Source organism: Lactuca virosa, chromosome 8, assembly GCF_052849685.1.
Source record: "Lactuca virosa cultivar CGN04683 chromosome 8, Lactuca_virosa_CGN04683_v6, whole genome shotgun sequence".
Taxonomy (NCBI): Eukaryota; Viridiplantae; Streptophyta; class Magnoliopsida; order Asterales; family Asteraceae; genus Lactuca; species Lactuca virosa.
The window spans coordinates 243,671,051-243,686,316 of record NC_136433.1 but is presented as its reverse complement, the minus strand read 5'-3'; the positions used below and the strand labels follow the sequence as shown (position 1 = coordinate 243,686,316).

Below are 15,266 nucleotides of genomic sequence, written 5' to 3'. Positions count from 1 at the left end.
TGGTAAAAGACTGCTTTAGTAGAAAATATAGGATTTTCTAGGAAGTTTACAAATATTTACATCAAATACTTACAAACTTTTACATCAAACATTTACAAGTACATTCTTCAAACTTATACAAACAATGACACTAAAATACTTATGAACTCACCAGCTTTAATGTTGATCTATGCTTTTACAATAACTTGTATTCTCAGGTCGCCAGTACACAGGTACCGATGACCAGGTTTTGAGAAGATGGAGCTTCCAAGACTCGTATTTATTTTGATTATTCATTTTTGGTGTTTTATAAACTTCAGAACACACTTGTATTAAAATTATACTATTAATGCAATGGATGATGTTGTTGCTTGTTTACTATTATGCATTGTTGTGATACTGTACATGACGTCCTCCGCCCCCGAACGTTTCCGTCGTTCCGGTTTTGGGGTGTGACACCTTGTGTACCCACTTGTAAATGTCAAGCTCAGCCTCAGGGTCTTTGCTCATTTCATTCAGAGTTGCAATTGCATGCCTGCAAGGTATTCCCATTAATTCCCACTTTCTGCAAGTGCAGGTTTAGTTCCTAACATCCACCACATGCTGATCTTGCAATGCTCTAGTGACTTGATACTTGTTTGCCCCATTCCACCTAGCAATGTATTGTGAAGCACCTTTTTTCCTTGCATCTAGGATGTCTGTTGCTGTAGGTGTTAGTGGACCTTTAGCCTTCTTCATTGCCTTCATGACATTGCATATCCTATTCATTAGATACTCCCTAATGAACTCTAAACATGAAATTACAGGTTTGTCCCTGCCTTTCTCTATCTTCCCATTAAACACTTCACACATGTTTGAAATCAACATATCAGAAACAACTCTTCCTGCACATTACAATAACATACAATTAATGCTGATAAATAACTGAAACATATAATCATTACCATATGCAAACATATACAATTACCTGAGAAATGACTCCTTGCCCAATGTACAGGGGGAATCTGCTTCAACCATTGACATGCCTCCTTATCATACTCACTAAACTCCTTCATCAAATGCTCAAACTCAGGAATGGTGGTTGCTGATGCACACCTCTATAAATGGTCCCTATACTCAGTTTGCCCCCACTTCTTTCTCATATTGTCATGAATATGTATAATACAATATCTATGATCAGCATTGGGAAACAATTGATCAACTGCAAATTGTAATCCCTACATGACTCAACAGACAATAATTAGAATTAATTTCTTGGTAAAAAACACAATCTAAATGATCAATTGATGAACTGCAATTCACCTTTTTCCTGTCACTTATGAAAGTATAGTTTGAGTTGCTCCCAAGATCCAAGTCATCCCCAAGGTTTTCTAAAAACCACTTCCAGCTAGCTGTGTTTTCAGACTCAACAATTGCATACGCCAAGGGATAAATTCCATTGTTGGAATCTAGACCAACTGCTGTAAGAACCTGACCAGGGAATGGGCCTTTCATGAAGGCACCATCCAAACCTACTAAGTCTCTAAGACATGCCTTGAAACCTTTTTTCAGTGGACCCAAGCATACATAAATCCTTCTAAACTGCCTTGTTGGGGATGCAGGGTTGCCATTAGGACACACATCTATTTTGACTGTTGTGTCTGGGTTTGTAGCTTGAAGTTCAAGAGCATAGTCCCTCAACAATTCAAACTGTTTTGTGTAGTACCCAATTACATGATTTCTTGCCATATCTTTTGCCCTAAATACCTTATCCATCGAAATACCCACCTGGTAGGTCTTTTGAAAGTGATCTTGTATGGCTCTCAAAGGAATCTTCGGATCTGCCTCAACTTGATCTATGATTTTCTTGCAGATTAAAGAAGCAGTATAAGCTCTGAGTTTTCTTGTTTGTAAGCATGTATGAGTTTGGTTTAAGGTCCTTATAAACCAGTCAGATTCGGGGTTTGAACTAGATGCATGTATATACCAACCACATGTTTCTTTTTGTGTCTTTACTTCTTTGCCCTTGCTTTTTGAAGTGGTAGGTTGAGTCCCCACTTGACCTTTATTGATGACAGGTACAACTCCTCTGCACTATGCCCTAAGCCTTTGATTGTCATTTTTTTTAAAGAATAGATTCCTTCTTGTTTCTAGTGCATGCACATCAATTAACTCCTTTAATTCTTTTTTACTTTTAAACTTTTGTCCCACTGAGAATGACTATATATGTACTGACCCAAGGTTGCACCTTTATTCTTTTCCCAAATTTTTTGTAAGAGATTTTCTTTCTCTGTCTTGGTCTGATCCTTCATCCAATGATTCGAACTCCTCATTGTTGATCACTTCCATATCTTCAGGTTCATGACCATCATTAATACATGCTCCTTCAACATTTAGACAGAAGTCTGCCAATCATCTCATCCCCTACATTAGCAATATTTGAAGTAAATTGCTTGTAGCATCCTTCAACAACAGTTGCAGCCTCTTGAACCTCCTTAACACCCTCATTAGTGTTTTACTTCTCTTTTAAATCATCAATATCCTATAAATTAAGGCTCTTGCTACAAGAACCTTCCCCTCTTTTTGAATTCCCAACTCTACCCCTTCTATACTCTGGTGAGAATGCATCACTTTTACCCCCCAAAAAGAATCAAAGACATGTACTCACCAATTGGCTCATCATTGACATGGTTCATATTTCTCAATGGAGATTCTACATGAACTTCAGCCTCATATTCAGCCCCTTGATCATCATTTTCTGGTAATTCCTCAATGACAACTTTAGCCTTTGCATTTGGAGACATGAAGTAAGTGAGTAGATTTGTCTTTCCATGTTCTGTGTACACATCAATCAACTTGTTATTTTGAATAAATTTAGAAAGATTGATAACATCCTGATCATTCCCTAAAGCTCTAAGACCAAATTGAAAGTCACCATTGGGTATCCTGAAATGGTAGTATATCACTGGGGATTCATCAGTCAATTCAATCATTCGTGGGTCTGGGTAACCTAGGTCAAGCATTATGGCATCAAGTTCATGTACATAAAACTCATCTATGTCCATATAATGAACATAACGCACTTCACCTCCAGTATACTTTATATCAGGTAGCTTAGTAAACTTCCCACCATGATGAAGCTTAATACTAAACCATGTGGGTGCATCCGCTACAAGTCAAAATTGTACATGATAACAAAGTCAAAATTTGGCGGATTTTAGTATAAATCAAGGGTAAAATGAAAAATAGGAATGTTTAAGAAAACAGAGCAACTTAGCATATAAGGATGATACGTCGACAACTTCATTTTTTGGTCTGAGCTGCCACATTACGTACACCATTTCGACTTTAACGTATGACTTTGTCTCCTTTTGCTTCGATTAGGTTCTTTGGATAATGAAGGATGTTTTTTTGCAGGTTTAATGGAGCAGAAGGAAGAAGGAGGGAGGTGGGGAGTTGAAGGGTGTTTGGGATTGTAAATGAGGGATAAAAGGAAAAAGGAAGCGTTGACATTCGTATGCAAAAATGGCCCCTATAAGTAAAAAGACAGAAATACCCTCACGTGCAAGGCACACGAGGGGGTTAACGGATTCTTTTTAACGGGTGTTAAGTACAGGGACCATTCTCACAAACACACCAGTCCAAAAGGACCACAAAACCAAAAAACTCGTGGTTTGGACCAAACCTCCAAAAAAATGCATACCACAGGGACCATTTTTGCAATTTTGTCTATTTTCAAAAGTACAATGTTCTACACAAAGAAATGAAGGTAAGAATAAAAGCACGTTTCTTGCATTTTACTAATATATACATAGGCCTTCATTCTCTTATTGGAGCTTTTGTATTTTAGAAGTGGCAATTTATTCAAAGAAATAAACCCAAACCCAATTGTGCTTAAATATGCAAAACAAGGTCCTTTAATTCCCACCAAACTCGTACAAGGAGAAAACAATGTTGGTGATTTATATTACCAATGTTATTTAAGTGTAATGAATTAATTTTTTGATCAAATACAATCTTGATAAACATTGAACAAGTAAGGGTGGTATGGAGTGCACATTTGTTTGAGTTTTTTCAAGATTCAAAGTATACTTTCATTTAGAGGCAAAGCCACTAATAGGGGTAGAGGGCATGAGGGAAACGCCCCTGGTAGCGAGGGTTGGCAACCCCTGGCGGGGTCCAAGGGGTAGAGCCCATAGCTTGGGGTCGAAATCCAAAATTGAGGAAATTGACCCGTTTTTTACCATTATCCCGAAACACGTTTTTGTGACAGTTTTATGTTTGTTAATTGATGGTTGTAAACTGTTTTGTGATAGTTTTATGATAGTTTTTATGTCAGTTTTTAGACAAGGGATAATACCTGTTTTTGGTCCTAATTCTGGTACATACAAGTAGGGGTGAGCATTTAGACCGGACCGGACCGACTTTTGGACCAAACCGGTTTCGGAGAATAATGTGGGTCGTGGATCGGATCGGATGAGACTTACCGGGTCCGGGTCCAGGTCCAAGTCCAGTTTTTCCGGTTTTTGGACACGGTTGGATCGATACAACTTTACTTGCATAAAGTACAAGTTCTTAAAATAAGTTTTTGAGTTTGATACAAATCGTTAAAATGAATATGTTGTTGGGTTTGATGCGTTACAACTTGTTAAAATGAATACGTGTTTGGGTTTGATACGATACAACTTGTAAAAATGAATACGTTTTGCTGGGAGTTTTGAGGAGGGAGAGGCTTTATGCCAAGTTCTCGAAGTGTGAATTTTGGTTACGGGAGGTCCAATTCTTGGGACACCTTGTTAACCAAAACAGGATTTTGGTCGACCCAACCAAGATTGAGACTGTCACACCCTCGACCGAGGCGGCGGAATACGTCAGGCTGTGCGACTTATTTCATGGATCACAAACAAATTGAATATACATCACAAGTTACAACAATAACAACATAGCAGTTACATTCCACTTTAAGGTTTGAATAAAAGGTTCATAATAATAATAAATTCATAAATTTGCCTTAACAGATAGGCCGATATAACAAAAAAAACTTAGATAAAAATAGGTTGCCTGGAATCCATGACTAATCTTCCGACTGAAAGCTTGTTTGCTGATATGCTGAGAATACATGTAGTTTTGAGGGTAAACACAAGGTTGGTAAAAGTTTACAGGTTTTTTGCTAACCGCAGTAATTTTTTTTTTTTAAAGTTCGAAAGTATCTCTTTTGTAGTTAAAACCATGTTTGATAAAAAGATAAATCAAAACAATAAAACTGAATTTGAATTAATGAAAGATTTGAATTCAATTTGATGAAATTGAAACAATAAAACTTATATGTGATAATTTTGCATGCACAAGTAAAATCGATTTGGATTGGAATTCGAATATGATTTCAACTTTGATTAAGAATGTATTCTTTAGAGCTTCAAGTTGAAATATATAACAGTGAATGTGTCTCCGCTTAGCAGTGGAACATAGAGCTTCAAGTGGAAATATACAACAGTGAATGTGTTTCCGCTTAGCAGTGGAACATGGGGCGTCGGTGAGGGTGGTTACCGGAATAACCAACATAGACACTCCGGTAAAAAGTCGCTGCTGATCAAAACAAGGGAAAGAAACGGTTCGTTGGTTGCTCCTCCAAAAAGAGTTTGTTGTTGATCGTCTCTCTCTCTCTCTCTCTCTCTCTATATATATATATATATATATATATATATATATATATATATATATATATATATATATATATATATATATATATATATATATATATATATATATATACACACTGAATTAATTGCATATAGTATACATTTTAGGATTACATGTTACTATATATGTTGTACTTTCACATGTTATACATTCTTATATGGATATTTTGTACGGGGTAATACGCATCTACAACAAATTAATCTGGAGTTCTCTTTTTAATCGCACAAAACATGAAATCGATTGGTAAAAAAATGTTAATTTTCACTCATGTATTTCAAGGGATTACATGTAATACTAAATAGTGACCCAAAATGTATGTTTGCCGGTATTGGCCCAATGCTTAATGAATTCCAAAAATCAATAACAATTGAAAATGGAAAAGAGACCCTTTCCAAATATTTCTACAGTAATTTATGGTATTGAAATGTTTATATATATATATATATATATATATATATATATATATATATATATATATATATATATATATATAATTTAAAACTAAAAAGGTAAAAATAAAAAATTGTACTATCAATACATTGGGATAAGCGTCTTTTCATACCTCTCATGATACGTGTACTGCAATAGGATCACTAATGGAATAAATTAAGGATCTCTTGATCATCACCAAATTTGACTTTGGATGCTAGGACAATCTTCTACCTCGATAAACTTCAAAGAAGGATATTTGACTGTAGAATGCCCAGAGTAGAAGCTCTTTAGTTTGGGCAAACCGGAAAGCGAAATATTTGTAAGTCTAGGAAACACAATATTTGCATCATGTATGCCTACTTCGGTTTCACTATCCTCTGTTTGCTCAATCATGTCACTACCAGTTGCTTGCTCATCTCCAGCAGAAATCACTACCATCAAACTGTCACAACTCAAAATCTCTAAACGTCTCAGATTGGAAAGCCCTTGTGCTACACTTAATGGGAATACCGTCAACAAGGAAGGACAACTCAAAATTTCAATGTCGTGTAGATTAGCCAAGCTTATGTATTGTAACGAACAATCAAAAAGAAGCTTCAGGTTAATAAGGTCAACCAGATGGATTTCTTCCACGTGGGAGAAATAATTTCTTCACTGGATGCAACAAAAGTTTGCGTTGTTGCCGTTGCATCCTCATCCATTGTCTTCACCAAGCATGACACATTGTCACAACCATTCAATTCAATAGACTTTGATTCATCAATAGAACACTCTCCATAAAGGTCTGGTATGATGTTATGCAAATCTTCTATCAATTCTAGTACTATACCATCACTTACCCGAAACAGTTTCTTGATTGGCATCTTGAATGGCAATTTAGAATTTTCAATGTATACTCGACGTTTTAAATATGATACTGAGTTGTTGAACTTCATCTGTAAATGGAACTTTTTAAAATTACTTTGCCTTCGGAAAATAAATTGAAAATAGAATTCTTGCAACAATTCCAGGTAGGTACCTTCAGGAAAAAGATGACAAGCATCTGATTTCATTGTTAAGTGCAGAGCTCTGAACGCTTTCAAGTTACTTATTTCCATAATACCAAGGCGAGACAACGACTGCGTGTTAAAGTTTCCAATATACAACTCTTCCAACCAAGTGAGCTTTGATATGACACCTGGTGTTACATCAGATAAATGGTAACATTCGCCAGCATCCAACAGCCTTAAGTTGGTCAATTGACCAATCTCTTCAGGAATCACTTTGATACCGGTCTTTCTAACCTTTATAATCTCCAGGTCTTTTAGCTCCCCAACTATAGAAATATCATTGACAGATACATTGTCACTTAGATCGAGGGTGATGAGTTTTGTGAGCAGCTTCAGCGATGGAGGGAGGGATGTGATTTCATTATAAGACATATCTAAAAGTTTAACTTCTTTCATGCCTCTAAAGAATTCATCAGGAATAATGGAAATATCATTGATTTGTATAAGGAAAGTATCAAGGAGTGGGAAATGAAGCTGATGATATTACGAATTGAAAGATTGAGATTGAATTCTCCAAAATTGATTAACAAAATGAATCTGTACAGGTACATATACAAAGAGAAGAAATCTTCTAACAACCATCAGCTCCTAACTAACTAACTAACATAATATTTACAATTCTAACCCTGTAACTAATGTAAATTACAAATGTAACCTCTAATATTCCCCCTCAAGATGGAGATGGAGAATATATATTCTTCAGACCCATCTTGCTTAGAAAAGGTTGTAACTTGGTACTTGGCAATGGTTTAGTGAATATACCTGCTAATTGTAAAGCAGATCGTATTGGTAGCAACTTTATAGTTTTATCTTCTACTTTTTCTCGGACAAAATGACAATCCACTTCGATATGTTTGGTCCTTTCATGAAAAGTGGGATTATGTGCAATCTGAAGAGCAGCTTCATTGTCTCCAAATAGTAAAGTTTGATCCTTTGTATGAACATCAAAAGCTTTTAAAAGTTGTTGCATCCACACCAATTCAGCAGTAGTCATAGCCATAGCCCTGTATTCTGCCTCTACTGATGATCTTGAAACAGTTGATTGCTTTTTAGACTTCCAAGAAACTAATGAATCACCAAGAAAAATACAAAAGCCAGTAACTGAACGACGAGAATCTGGACATTTTGCCCAGTCTGAATCACAAAACCCTTTGAGCTGTAATGTGGAGTTTGCTGAAAAAAATAAACCTTGGCCTGGTGAGTTTTTCAGATATCTGAGTAAATGACAAGCAGCATTGTAATGATGAACTCGTGGACTGGACATGAATTGAGATAATTGTTGAACTACAAAAGAGATGTCTGGTCTTGTGATGTTTAAATAGATTAATCTGCCAATCAATCTTCTATACTGTGAAGGATCATGAAAAACATCACCATGTTTTGCAGAAAGTAATGATCTTGGTTCCATAGGGGTACTTTTGGGTTTTGCAGCTAACAAACCAACATCCTTTATAAGTTGTAAAGTATAATTCCTTTGAGAAACAATAATACCCTCCTTAGAATGTGCAATTTACAGTCCCAAAAAATATCCCAGTTTTCCTAAGTCTTTCAATTTGAATTGTTTACTTAATTCAGACTTGAGAGAAGCAATTCCTTGTTGAGATGCACCTGTAATAATTATGTCATCTACATATACAAGTAGACAAACATAATCATCACCCTTGCCTTTATGAAATAATGAGTAATCTGATTTGGATTGAATAAATCCAATGTTCAACATAAAAGTAGAGAATTTTTCAAACCACTTCCTTGAAGCTTGTTTAAGACCATAAATGGACTTATTGAGCTTACACACAAGCTTAGAACTAGATCTATGAGGTTCCCCCTGAATATCAAGCCCATGTGGAATATCCATAAACACTTCTTCATGTAAATCTCCGTTGAGAAAAACATTGTTAACATCTAATTGCACCATATTCCATTTCCTTATTGCAGCAATGGCCAATAAAAGTTTGACTGTGACTAATTTTGCAATTGGGGAGAAAGTTTCAAAATAATCAATATCCTCCTTTTGATTGAATCCTTTGGCTACTAGCCTGGCCTTATACCTTTCAATAGCCCCATTGCTACCATGTTTGACTTTATACACCCATCTACAACCGACTGTGTTCTTGTTTTGTGGTAGGGGCATAATCGTCCAAGTATTATTAGAAGCCATTGCATCCAATTATGTTTTCATAGCATCACACCATTCTCTATGTTTAGATGCTTCTTTATACGTTTTGGGCTCAAAGGTTGAAGAAACAGCCATAGCAAAAGTTCTATGATTATGAGACACTTTGTCATATGACAAAACAGTATCAAGAGAATATGGCACATGAGAATGAGAAACTGTGTTACAATGATAATTTCTTAAGTATGAAGGAGGTTGATGATTTCTAGTAGATCTCCTTAATGTTTCTGATTGATGAGGAATAGGATCAGGAACTGGAACTTGATCAGAAACAGTATTAGGAATAGAATCATCAATTGAAGTAGGAATTGAATAAGGAATCGATTCATTAAAAGGAATAGGTAACACAGTATTGGAAAAAGGATCTTGGGGTGTTATTAAAAATGTTTTGTCTTGAAAAGGATATATTGATTCATGGAAAACAACATCTCTAGAGCAAAAAATCTGATTGGTTTCAAGATCAAGAAGTTTGTATGCCTTCATATTAGGAGGATATCCCAAAAATAAAGAAGCTTTTGCTCTGGGAGTAAATTTTGTTCTTTGAGATGGAAGAGTAGATGCATATGCCAAACATCCAAAAACTTTTATGTGTTTATAACTTAGAGCCTTACCATATAACAACTCATATGGTGTCTTGAAATGAAGAATTTTTGAAGGAATTCGATTAATCAAATATGCTGCAGTTAAGACAGAATCACCCCAATAACAAATAGGAACTTGTGATTGAAACATCAATGATCTAGCCACATTCAACAAATGTTGATGTTTCCTTTCCACAACTGAATTTTGTTGTGGTCTTTGAACACAAGATTTTTGGTGTATTATACCTTTTTCTTCAAAAAAATCTTTGAAGTCCAACTCTTTGGCATTATCTGATCTGAAGCATTTTATAGCCTTGTTGAACTGAGTTTGAATGAAAGTATAGAACTTTGGAATAATTCCCTTGATATCAGATTTATGTTTCAGTAAATATATCCATGTATATCTACTGTGATCATCAACAATTGTAGCAAAATATCTATGTCCATTATTGGTTGAATCTTGATAAGGGCCCCATATATCACAATGAATAAGAGAAAATGATTCATCAGACATATTGTTAAAGGATTGAAATGGAAGCTGCTTTTGCTTAGCCAAAGGGCAAACTGGACAATGTTCTTTACAATCACTATGAGTAATACAAACATCCAATACAGTCTTAATAGGAACAAGACAATTATTTGATGGATGTCCTAATCTCTTATGCCACAAATCTAATGAAACAGAATTAATTTTTGAATCTAAAACAGAATTACAAGCTTGCTTTTCATTTGTGTTGATGACATATAAATCTTGGATATTCTCAGCTTTGCCAATCATCTTCTTGTGATGAACATCCTGGATGTAAGCATTGTGACAAGTAAATGGAACAATTAGATGCTGAGATCTTGTAAGAGCACTAACTGATATCAGATTCAAATCAAACTCAGGAACATATAAAACATTCCTTAAAGTGAATAGGTAATCAATTTTAATATCCCCAATCATATGAACAGGTAGAGTTACTTTATTTGGAAGAGTAACTGTATGATTAAGAACCTTTCTTCTGTTCATAAACAAATCAATATTGTGACATACATGTTGAGAAGCTCCTGAATCCAATATCCACATTTGAGAATGTAATCCATTTTTAACAGTGAGAGAATAACACTTACCAGTTGAAGTATTCTCATTTGGATTAACAGAAATCATGTGATTTGATAGGTCAGACATCACTTGTTAACACTGTGCTGGAGAAAAACCCCGAAATATGTTGCTAAGTTCATCACTTACTGAAGAATTCAGATCATCATTCATTACAGCAGCATTAATATGATTGGACTTTGACTTGGGTTTATAACCAGGTGGATATCCATGTAATTTGTAACATTTCTCAATAGTATGTCCTTGAAACTTACAATGAGAACAATATGGCCTCTCTCTGTTGTTTGAATATTTCTTAGTTTGATTTGAAGTAGCATTAGAACTGTTGTATGATTTATTTGGATTGGCAGGGGTAGATTTGGCAAGAAATGCCAAAGAATTCTGGTTGTCTGAAAGCATCTTTTGTTTTTCTTCTTGAACAACTAGTGAGAATACACGATTAATAGTTGGCAAAGGATCCATTAACAAGATCTGACCTCTTGTGTGAGAGAAGGATTCATTTAGTCCCATGAGAAAATTCATGATTTGCTCAGATTGAAAGTATTTTTCGATTTCTTTAACACCTCCACAATCACACTTTCCACAAGAACACCTTGGTCTAAAATTTTCGAGTTCTTCTGTTAGAGATTTTAATTTTGTAAAATATACTCCAACAACATCTTGATTTTGATTGAGATTTATGATTTCTCGACGAATCTGAAAGATGCGAGGACCATTGCTCTGTTCATATCGATCTTTGAGATCGTTCCAGATTTCTTTAGCTGAATCAGCAAACATGATACTGGTAGATATCTCTTTAGAAACGGAATTCAAAATCCAAGATATTACAAGTTTATTATTCCTCATCCATGAATCACGATTAACAATTTCAGTCATCGGTGGTTCAGGTAGAGTTCCATCAACGAAACCCATCTTATTCTTGACTGAAAGAGCAATTAACATAGATCTGCTCCACGATGAGTAATTCTCACCAACTAAGGGTTGAGAAACGAGAATACATCCAGGATTATCCGAATAATGCATGTAATAAGGTGACATGCGATCATCAATTGGAGATACTGAAGTTCCAGATGAACTTGACGAACCAGACATTTTTCAGATGAAATCACAAGAACAATTTGTGATTTTAATAGAAATGAAAAGAATATTGATTCACAAGAACAAATTTGTAAATCGATTTGAAAAGAAGAACAAATGAGAACGACAATCAATCAAGAAGAAGATGAACAATCAGTGAAGAAAATTGGAAGTAAAGTTTCCGCTCTGATACTATATTACGAATTGAAAGATTGAGATTGAATTCTCCAAAATTGATTAACAAAATGAATCTGTACAGGTACATATACAAAGAGAAGAAATATTGTAACAACCATCAGCTCCTAACTAACTAACTAACTAACATAATATTTACAATTCTAACCTTGTAACTAATGTAAATTACAAATGTAACCTCTAATAGATGATCTGGAAGCTTACGAATTCTATTATCCATGAGTGAGATCTTGGTGTAGCTTTCTGAGGTTCTGTTTCTTGGTTGCCATTCTGTCATATTTCTATTTCCAGCCTCCACTAAAAACTTCTCTTCAAACTTCTCATCGCCTTGAGAAGAAGTTATCAACAATGCCACATCACGAACAACGTCATGCATTTTTATATCACCTCTCTCGGTCAATAATAAGCCAGAGGATATGAGGGTGTTACGTGCAATTTGGACTCTTATTTTGGCATCATTAATGCTATCCAGATTATCAAATATCTGTAGACCCACCCCATATTCTACTAAACGTGACATATCTATGAGTTTATCTTCACCAAACAAACTACACAGTAAGAAGCATGATTTAGCTTCTTTGCTTTCAAGTAAGTCATAGCTCAGCTTCAAATGGGTAAATGCTTTCCTTATCTCCGGAGCGATATCTAGAGCGGCATGATTTTGTAGTCGGTTACGTGCTCCCTTCCATATATCAATTGATTTCTTTTTTAAAGCATTTCCCACCGCTTGAATGATGAGTGGCAATCCACCACATTCTTTAGTCACATCTCTTGCAATTTTCTCCAGTATAACGTCATTCGCTAACCTTTCACCAACAATACGTTTGAAAAGGACCCACGCTTCTTCCTTCGTCAAAGTGTTTACACAGACGCTTCTTCCTTCGTCAAAGTGTTTACACAGATATTCCTATCAGCGTCCATCCCTTCACATACATTCATGCTTCTAGAAGTCAACAAAATCTTGCAATTCGTGTGCTCATTCCCACAAGGTATGCCAAGATCAGAGAGGACCAGTGGTTCCCATATGTCATCTAAAATGATTAGAACCTTCTCCCCATTGATTACCCGCTTTGCTGCTACTTCAACATTCTTTTGAATCTCTTTAATGTCAACAGTCTGTGAGACAGTTATAAACACAATGTCTGCAAATAGATTCTTCACATCTGCAGCAACTTCCTTGGCTAATGTAGTTTTCCCTACACCTCCTGATCCATAAATTCCAACCATTTGTATTCTCTCATCTTTGGTAGCTTGAATGATTTCCCTCAACGCCAACTTGTGGGTATCAATATCATCAAGATTCTTTGTTTGGTAGAGGTCTACCAATCTTGGGGTGCGAGTGGGAATGGAGACACAATTTTCATGAGTTTCACCATCTTTTTGTTGATCCAGAAGAAAAGAGGTCTTGTTTGACGCCATCTTACTGTAACGGGAGAGGGTGCCCAAATTGACACACGGTCGTAAGTTGAAGCACGTCTTCTTGGCATTGGCTTCTTCTTCAAGAAACTCTTCCACCTTGAACATTTCAATGTGTGCCTTGTCCATCCAGTCTTGCACACCGGCTAAGAGAGTTTCTCCATTTCCTTTAGCTGCATCGATTCGTTGTTGAATCCTAGCCCTCATATCATTGAGCTTTTGAGTTTCACTCTTCAACTTTTCAACATTTTTAGTGCAATTCCGGACGTAATCAATCTCCCGTTTAGCCGCAGTAAACAGCAAGTCCACTATTTTGCCAACCACAGTATTAGTGACCTCGTCCGCCATTCTAGATAGGTTACTTCTCGTTGCTGATGGTTTGGATGGCAAATTAGTCGACAATATTGCAGATCTTGAAACAAGAAACGTTTATGCAAGTCTGAATATTGAATAGAGTAATTGCCAATTGCAAAAAAAGGAAGATATATAGTCGTTCTTTAGATATGAAAAGAAGATTATGATGAACCAAAAAACCGAAGACCCTGAATATGAACCGCACCAAAGGAAAGAGAAGAGTGTTTCTTTGGCTAACAAAGAAAATTTTGATGAAGCAAGAATGGAAAACGGTAGCAGATTGAAAAAAAAGACGGTTAAGAGTGTACAATGAAGACAATATTGTTTGTTTGGCTTACAAAACTAGATTATAATGAAGACAAAGACTGGTTGTACACAAAAATGATACCTTCGATAATTATTATTCAAAGACTGGTTGTACACAAAAATGATACCTTCGATAATTATTATTCAAAGACTGGTTGTACACAAAAATGATACCTTTGATAATTATTATTCACAAGTTGGCATGGTTGACCACGTATTTGTTAACCCACCATGTTCGAAATTAATGCAATTAGACTTTTTTTTATATAAATCACAATGGTTAAGTACAAATTTGTCGGTCATATATATATATATATATATATATATATATATATATATATATATATATATATATATATATATATATATATATATATATATATATATATATATATATACACGGTTCATTTGCCGCTCTAATGCTCCAGCATATCAGTAGCAACAGGGTATCCCTAATCATAAATGATTATATGGAAGAGATGTATAATTATATAGGATTATACATGTTTATACGTGTATGCGTAATCATAAATAATTATACATATATGTCGGTTCACAGATTGAATAATCATAAATGATTATGACAGTTGGTGGCAGAAAAAATAATGGTGACGAAGGTGGCGGTGATATAAGTAATGAAGGTGACAGTGGTGGGGTCGACTATTGTCAGAGGTGGTGGAAGTGGCGGTTATGGTGGTTGGATGATGGCGGAGGAGAAAGGAACGGACGACGCTGTATAATCATTTATGATTATACCAGGCCTGCCGCGCCGGTATGCCGGAGGGTTAGAGCGACAGATGTGAAATACGTGGCTGATGTTGAATCTCAAGATCTCTATTTTATTTTTAATCTCAATGGAACCTACCCCTCTCTCTCTCTCTCTCTCTCTCTCTCTCTATATATATATATATATATATATATAT

General features: G+C 35.5%; 2 protein-coding genes across 2 annotated transcripts; both read right to left on the bottom strand.

The window, feature by feature from the left end:
- Positions 1-558: 558 nt before the first annotated feature.
- Positions 559-1,734, bottom strand: LOC145131374 (uncharacterized). The gene is made up of 4 exons (XM_079066065.1): positions 1,282-1,734; positions 1,145-1,196; positions 947-1,063; positions 559-863 (listed from the first exon to the last, which is right to left on the bottom strand). Exons 1-4 carry the CDS (start codon positions 1,732-1,734, stop codon positions 559-561), a joined length of 927 nt encoding a protein of 308 aa, XP_078922191.1.
- A 10,535-nt stretch (positions 1,735-12,269) lies between these two features.
- LOC145131372 (disease resistance protein At4g27190-like) lies at positions 12,270-14,339 on the bottom strand. Its single transcript, XM_079066064.1, has 3 exons — positions 13,133-14,339; positions 12,416-13,073; positions 12,270-12,323 (listed from the first exon to the last, which is right to left on the bottom strand). Exons 1-3 carry the CDS (start codon positions 14,029-14,031, stop codon positions 12,270-12,272), a joined length of 1,611 nt encoding a protein of 536 aa, XP_078922190.1. The 5' UTR covers positions 14,032-14,339.
- Positions 14,340-15,266: the final 927 nt, after the last annotated feature.

What these genes read in the sequence shown, in the direction of transcription:
- LOC145131372 (XM_079066064.1), bottom strand. Translation starts at nt 14,031, where the DNA reads ATGGCGGACGAGGTCACTAATACTGTGGTTGGCAAAATAGTGGACTTG. An exon ending in ACGAAGGAAGAAGCGTCTGT is followed by an intron (nt 13,074 to 13,132) that starts GTAAACACTTTG and finishes TGTTGGTGAAAG; the next exon opens with GTTAGCGAATGACGTTATAC. An exon ending in TAATTTACATTAGTTACAAG is followed by an intron (nt 12,324 to 12,415) that starts GTTAGAATTGTA and finishes GTACCTGTACAG; the next exon opens with ATTCATTTTGTTAATCAATT.
- LOC145131374 (XM_079066065.1), bottom strand. Translation starts at nt 1,734, where the DNA reads ATGGATAAGGTATTTAGGGCAAAAGATATGGCAAGAAATCATGTAATT. An exon ending in TCATAAGTGACAGGAAAAAG is followed by an intron (nt 1,197 to 1,281) that starts GTGAATTGCAGT and finishes TGAGTCATGTAG; the next exon opens with GGATTACAATTTGCAGTTGA. An exon ending in CAATGCTGATCATAGATATT is followed by an intron (nt 1,064 to 1,144) that starts GTATTATACATA and finishes GGTGTGCATCAG; the next exon opens with CAACCACCATTCCTGAGTTT.